The 7,633-nt window shown below is 41.3% G+C and overlaps 1 protein-coding gene across 1 annotated transcript; it reads right to left on the minus strand.

Moving 5' to 3' along the window:
* Positions 1 to 3,541: 3,541 nt before the first annotated feature.
* On the minus strand, positions 3,542 to 6,468 carry LOC121756962. The gene is made up of 4 exons (XM_042152405.1): positions 5,865 to 6,468; positions 4,523 to 4,972; positions 4,073 to 4,385; positions 3,542 to 3,986 (listed from the first exon to the last, which is right to left on the minus strand). The coding sequence occupies exons 1-4, from the start codon at positions 6,270 to 6,272 to the stop codon at positions 3,850 to 3,852; spliced, it is 1,308 nt and encodes a 435-aa protein (XP_042008339.1). The 5' UTR covers positions 6,273 to 6,468; the 3' UTR covers positions 3,542 to 3,849.
* Between the last annotated feature and the right edge of the window lie 1,165 nt (positions 6,469 to 7,633).

Genomic DNA, 7,633 nt, shown 5'->3' on the forward strand with positions numbered 1-7,633 from the left:
ACTGCTTGAGTGGCTTTCGGATAAAGGGTAATTAACGTTTTTTCTATTAAGCGCAAAGTATATTCTCTATTTAAATTATATATATTCTCATTTCATGTTAAAAATATATTTTAATAGTGTGTACACTATTTATGAGCATGGCTTTTAATAGCATGAGTTAATTAATGATAGTTTTGAGTGGAAAATATCTCACTTTTTAATGTCAACCGTGTGATTAGAGCATTAGTAATGGTGCGGATGTCCCGGCGGACATCCCACTACGGATGCCACCTCATACGGACATCCCACTGCACAATGGTTTGACCACTAGGATAAGGCTATTAGATGGTAAATTGAAGCATGGGATTGCTTAACCGTCCCGATTATATTTTCGATTTTTATTCTACTTTAGATAATAATTTATGTACGTGATAAAATAAAATACCTAATTCTTGCAAGGATTATCGGACTTTGGCCAAAAGTGGCCACACACCCTACATTGGCGGGTAAAATCCCAACCCAATCAAATTAAAAATTTTGCATTTTATTTATTGATTACTAGAATTTTATTTTTGTAATGAAGATATAGATGGAATTGAAATTTATACGTAATGTGTCACACAATTCTACAAATTTAAAGAATGGAGACCTATATTTTCTAATAAAATTTGAAATATCCTCTTAGTATTTTTAATTTTTCACCTATAAATATGTAAACCAATTTCTAAATATATTCCAAGTACCCAATTATCTAAATAAATCAAATGTAATCAGCATTCGAAATATAGAAATTACTAAATGAGTCATCATGAATCATAACCATTCACATTTCACCATTGACCATTCAAAATATCAAAATAAAACAACTAAAAATAGAGATACTCCAATCAAATAAAGTAAACAAAATGTAACCAATTAATTAAGCAGAGCAATCAGTATTCATTTTATAGTGGGTCACTTTGAGTTTGCGCAATCTACGCAATGCTCGTTTGAGCGATCTAATACTAAATAAATAAATAAATAAAACAAATAAGAATTCTAAATAGTAAGCATAACATGATTTAGACAATCCACTGCGCTGTCTCTATACCGTCCCTTAACTACTATTTGACCACTATTTGAGGGCCCCACTGTCCTTTTTTCCTCCATCCCTTAACTAATGGACGGAACCTGCAACGCTCCGTCCCTTAATTGTCCCTTATTCCGTCCCTTAATTACTATTCATCAATTTCATTTTTTATTTTTTTTTACAACCCAATTAAATTTAAACAAACACAATTCATTAAAATTAAAACAACATTACAACTTAAACTTAAAAAAAAAGACATAATTAAAATTCTAAAAAAATAAAAAATGACATAATTTAATCTTCTCCGCCAAAGTTTTCCCAAATGTGCTCAATTAGATCCTCTTGGAGTTGGGTGTGGGCGCTAGAGTCGCGTGTCCTTGCCCGAATAGCCAACCGTTCTTGTATAGACGGATGCGCTCCACTTCGCGGCGGACTACTTGCGGTTGAGCTTCCGGGAGATTCGGGGTCGAACCAATTTCCCGCATCGGGTCCTTCGTCTGGGACAATCATGTTGTGCAAGATTATGCACGTATACATGATGTCGACCATGCTCTCCATGAACCAGGAACGAGCCGGGGCTTTGATGATGTTGAAGCGCGCTTGGAGAACCCCAAACGCCCTCTCCACATCCTTGGGCGCAGCCTCCTGCTTCTGCGCAAAAAGAGCATGCTTTGAGTTCGTTGGCCTGCCGCACGTCTTCACGAAGGTCGACCACTTCGGGTAGATGCCGTCGGCGAGATAGTACCCTATTTTATACAGCCGGTTGTTGGCGACGAAGTTGATGGCCGGCGCTTTACCATCCAAAACTTCGGTAAAGAGATCGGACTGGTGGAGCACGTTTACGTCGTTGTTCGAGCCAGGGACCCCGAAGTACGCGTGCCAGATCCAAAGCCGGTAGTCGGCAACGGCCTCGAGTATAACGGTTGGGTGGGTGCCTTTGTGGCCGCTCGTGTAGGACCCCCTCCAAGCCACCGGGCAATTCTTCCATTGCCAGTGCATGCAATCGACACTGCCAAGCATCCCGGGGAATCCGTGCACTTGTTCGTGCAGGTTGAGGAGGAACTGACAATCGTCTGTGCTTGGCCTCCGGAGAAATTCGTCACTGAAGGCTGCCCGGACGCCTCTCCAGAAGTTGAGCAAGCACATGCGCTCAGTGGTGTCTCCGATGTGGAGGTATTCGTCGAATATGTCGGTCGTTTGTCCAGTCGCAAGCTGACGGATGGTTGCAGTACATTTCTGCAGCGTCGTGTGGCTGGGACGGCCGACCGCGTCGAACCCTTCTCGGAAGAACTCTTCTCGGGCCGCCAAAGTATTCGCTATGTGGAGAAATAGCGGTTTACTCATGCGAAAACGGCGACGGAAGTAGGTATCTCCCCAAATCGGGTTATCGCAGAAGTAGTCGCGTACTAACCGTGCGGCGGCTTCCTCCCGGTTCCGATTGATGTACTTCCGGGAGCGTCGTGGGGGTGGCGCGGCTTCCTCCGCCTCTCGTCGTCGATCTTCTTCAAGTGATTGTTCCATTAATTGACGCATTTGCTCAAAAGGATCCATTTGTTTGAGTTGATTTAAGATGGAAATTGGAGTGATAGAGAGGATTTGAGAGGAATAGATGTGTGTTTGTGTGTGAAATGAGTATGAAATAGGATTATTTATAGAGTAAATAAATAAATAAAATTAAAAAAAAAATTAACGGTAACATTACCGTTTGAAATTTTTTTTATTAAAATTCAATTTTTTTTAAAAAAAAATTGAATTATTGCGTCATCCGTGACGACGCCCACTCGCGGGCCAGCGAGTGGGCGTCACGCATGCATCGGGGGCGCGCCACGTCGCCCGGGCGCGTGACGGGCCGGCGCGTCCCTTGTCTCGCGGATGCGGGCTACGGGACGGGCTACGGGACGGGACGAGGGTTGCAACGCGTCCCGCGGCGGAACCGTCCCTCCGGGACGGAACACGAGCCGCGCGCAGGACGCGTAGTGGATGCTCTTAGAATTGTAGTTGCCACTTTGAAATTATTTGTAGTTCTTTATCATCGTCCTTCTCATGTTTCTTATACGTCGACCAATCTCGGACACAAATAAACAAATTTCTAAATCTGTCGCTCAAAAAATATGAAAGGGAGTTCGTCAAATAAGATGATGTTACAGTTACACAATCCTAGTCTGGTCGCCTTGATATCAAACTGCCAAGCAATTAATGAGGACTACCACCATCCACAATGTAGTTCAAAATGGTCCAACCATTACCAGCTTGGGTATTCACTGACTTCTTTAAACACAAAATACTGTGTTTTTTCACACCATTGATGACGCACTCGCTTGATTCGATATACCCGGTCAAGGTCGGGTGTCAGGTATATACTCTCACTTCTACAATGCCTGCACCCGACCCGTACCCATCTCCATTGGATAGCGGGTTAGTCAGGTATAAGGTCAGGCCAGGAATTGTCCGATACCTGCTACCCATTACAACACCCCCAAAAGAAGATATAAATGAGAGAAAAATCCTCACTTCTCTGTGTAATGAATTAAATACTAGTAGTATAATACACAACTGACTGAACCACAAGAATGTACGGAGTAATACAAGCCCCTTAGATCAATTTTATGTGAAGATTATACAATAAAGAAGAAGCAAACACAAGGTATACAATATTATGGTAGGGGATGATGACAATATAAAATACAATGAACGAATAGATTGGTCACATCTCAACATTTTCTTTCTCTGATCTGTGCAAAATCGATCAAACCAGCAACCATCTCAAATCACAAATACCCGAATTCTCTCTCTTTGCTCGTTTAAGATATGCCTACCGTCTTCCCAAGCAGCCAGAGCACCAACGACAACTCTATCCCAAAAATGGTGTGAAGAGAGCTTCTATCCAGCATGAATCCAAACACTGTTATTCCAGCTCTATTGTTCTCAAAGTATGTCACTGCAACCATGCAAAATTTGGATCAATTACTTCTTATTCATTTCTAGGAGGATAAGTGTATATATAGCACAGGGAGAAGAACTCACCCAAGGCTTGTCTCTTCTGAAATGAGATTGTGCTGTATGCATATGCCGGGATAAATTTTGTGTTGTCCAGTTCATCTTCTTCATCGCCAACATCGTCATAATCAAACGATCCACTGGAGTCCTCAAGGAACGCTTGTTGTTCATCACCTACCTTTGCAACAGGAGTCTCCCCATCTCCTCCATCGAAAGAGTCGATTGTGGCACAAACGTGCCACTTGGCTGCAAGGCACGTCACGCCCTGCGCCTTGTGTGTGATTCTGGCTGCGCTTCTCAACAGAATCAGCAGCCCGGCTAGAAGGCTCACGGAGCAAACCTGCACGTGCAATGCAGAATTTGAGAGGGCAAAACATTATGAATCGATGAAGAAAATGATCACAAGATGAAGATGTTTGGCTGAACTTGTATAAGCTTTGAAAATAAGCTCCAAACATAAGCAAATGTGTTGCATACCGTGAGTTCTCCACAGTTGAATATGTCGAGATGAGCGTTGGGGCGCGTCGTCATGAGAAGGGAGGCAAATTGGCTGGCAGTGATGGATATGAGTCCACATAGAATGAATGATCTGTACCTATGGCTTATGATCCTAAGTTGTCTTCTGATTCTGAGGTGTTCTTTCAACACTGCTTCAACCTCGGAGTTGCCTTGGAAAACCAAGGCGAAATCTTGCATTCGGAGAATCTGGAGATAGCATATCAAACGGAACAGAACACAGACCAGGAAGAACACAACTGTTCTGTAAAACCATGAGCATAGATCAAGAATGCAAGCAACAGTGTTGCTTATGAAAACATTCCCCAGGAATGGAATCTTTGATCCTCCAGAGCTGTACCACCATATCTTATAAGCAGCTTCAGCAGCAAAACACGGCAGCACGAAAACAAACAATATCTTCAGTGATCTCTGCATGCACAAAATGGCCATTCAGAATTCAGGAGACAATAATATGGTGTTACATGAAAAGGGAATCCACAGTTTCATTATATCATAGACAGTGTATCACAAATAGCCAAAGAAGTGTAAAATCCAATATACATTGTAGAACTAGACAATAAGCTGTTCTTGTTACTTTGATGCTCAAAAAGGCCAAGAAGTGCTAAAACCCAAAATTCTATACATGTTTTTCGTTGTAGAACTAAATAACTCCAGTTTCTTGTTACTTTGCAATGCCACGAGCCACAGAATGGGGGCTCGTAGTGCTATCGGCTCCTCTACCTCACATTGGCAAAATGCATGGTCAACTCAAATGCCTAGAAGAGTTTTTTGATACGTACATATTATATTCATAAGAGATAAAAGTTGCAGTAGCAAAATCCCAAACATTTGCTCTTCCACAATTGCATATTCAGCACATTTTTAGGAACAAGCCACTAGACATACTTGAAGTTCAACCATATATCAATAGCCATTAAGTTAATCAATGGCTGAACATAGATTAAACTGGGGTGGCTTGAGAAATACTAGCATAAAGTAGGCCTTCTAAGTTCTATCTATCATCATAAAAATGTAAAGTAACACTCATAAAAATACTTATCAATCATGAAAAGTGATACACATTTTCATTCGATCCAATTGATTATTCTACTAAAACGTCAACAAAGTTATCTGTGCATTCGATCAAATAATGCATTCGAGAAATGTACTATATATCAGTAATCGAATAAATAATTCCAAAAATCAGTAAGTCAAACCCCACTAATACTAAGTTTAACCCCAAATCCTTTTCGATCCGCCTCATCTCAAGATAAACCCTAATAATTTAACAAAAAAAAATGGGAAAGAAATGGAAACTCACGTTGAGCTGCTCGGTGTAGCCCTGCCTAACGGTCTCGCTCTCGTGCCTGAGTTTATCGAAGAACAGAAACCTCCGGAGGCCGTACCTCCGGACGAAAGTGGAGAGAGAGATGAAGGAGATGGCGGCGACGCCGCTGAGGGAGAGCTGGGCGACGGTGTCGTAGGGGCGGCTGTGGCGGCTGTCGCAATCGGTGCAGAAGAGGACGAAATGGGAGAGGGCGGGGACGAGGATGGCGAAGAGGAGGAAGACGAGCCAGGAGAGGCAGGCGGTCCATGCATTGGACTGGTCGACGCAGAGCCACCTCAGCCACGTGCGGAAGCTGTGGAGCTCGTCGCGCGCGTGAGATTGGCATCGCGCGAAGGCCCTACTCTTGTCGACCAGCAGCGGGCTTTCTCTCTCGTCTCCCATCGATTGCTAGATATGTGTCACACCAGGTTTCTGGATTTTAGTCCTTTTTTTTATTGGGTGAGAGATCAAAGATTTGATGTGAAAACGATGAAAATCAGAGCTTTAAATCTCCCTCTCTATTTGTGGCTGATGGTGAAAGGTGGACCTTTTGCAGTATATTAATGAGATGTACACAGTTTAATTGTAATTTGTCAGTGTTGATCTGTGATTTTGATACGTGGTTTGTTTTCAAATGGAGACTAGGTTTCATTCTATTTTTGTGAATTATATAGTTAACTTAACTAATACACCATTATTATTTAATTTCAGACTGGACCCACCTGTAATTTTCTAAAATAAAATTATTCATCTAGCGTGCTATGTCAAGATTTCGAGATCCTTATGCAGCGGCGGATGTAGGTGGGGTCGCGCGGGGTCGGCCGACCCCACCGCAATCCCCGGAGAACCGCCGGAAGACTCCTCCCAACAGCCCCCGACCCCACGGCATCCGGAACTCCGCCCCACGATTCATCCTCAGACCTCAAGCAGCGCAGCTTTTCCGATGACTTCAAGCAGCGCAGCTTTTCCGATGACTTCAAGCAGCGCAGCTTTTCCTCGCATTTTAAGTGGCTGAAGATAAAGAAATTAGTGTATTGCCAGCATTCGAATCAGTGCTTGAGAAGAAGAGGATAATCAGAAGAGCCATTGAAGAAGCAAAAATTCCTTATACTTATGTGTGTGTGAATTGCTGTGGAGCTTACTTCATCAACTATTTGCTCCACCCTTACCATCCCAACAACTAGGAGATCTCGGTCTATGGCGACGGCGAAGCTACATGTAAGAACTCGTGCTGGTTAATCCCGTTTTGTGTCCCCAATTTTGAGTGTTTTGCAAAAAAATTTATTTATATATGCTTTAACATGTTTGGCTTAGGTTTGGGCTTTTTCTTAATTAAAAAAATACAATCAAATACTTTTCTTTTTAACAATTTTATCTTTATATAAGTGTTTAAACTTTATTTATAAATAAAAATTCTCGGTTTCTAGTTTATTGATCATCTTTTAATCATGATTTATTACTTTTTAGTTTTATTTTTTAATAGTTTATTAATTATCTTTTAATCTTGTTTTATTATATTTTACTTTTATTTTAAACTAGTAGGAGTAGTAACTAATAAAATTTTTATCTAGTTTTAATAAATATAATAATTACTTTTGATCATTGATTTTAATTACTTTTCATTTAGATTAATGGATACATTTCTTTTATAAAGATTTGGCGCTTTCATCTGTTCTTCTAGTACTAATGTTGAACACGAACAACGACTAAAAGATATATTCATAGCTATTTCCAATGAAATAACTTTAAGTTAGCTTCAAAAC

Source organism: Salvia splendens, chromosome 12, assembly GCF_004379255.2.
Source record: "Salvia splendens isolate huo1 chromosome 12, SspV2, whole genome shotgun sequence".
In the NCBI taxonomy this organism is placed as follows: Eukaryota; Viridiplantae; Streptophyta; class Magnoliopsida; order Lamiales; family Lamiaceae; genus Salvia; species Salvia splendens.

Excerpts from the sequence above, each read along its gene's own strand:
- LOC121756962 (XM_042152405.1), bottom strand. The coding sequence starts at position 6,272 with ATGGGAGACGAGAGAGAAAGCCCGCTGCTGGTCGACAAGAGTAGGGCC. Across the intron at positions 4,973-5,864 it reads GCTACACCGAGCAGCTCAAC|AGATCACTGAAGATATTGTT; the intron begins GTGAGTTTCCAT and ends TTGTGCATGCAG. Across the intron at positions 3,987-4,072 it reads TCAGAAGAGACAAGCCTTGG|TGACATACTTTGAGAACAAT; the intron begins GTGAGTTCTTCT and ends GCATGGTTGCAG.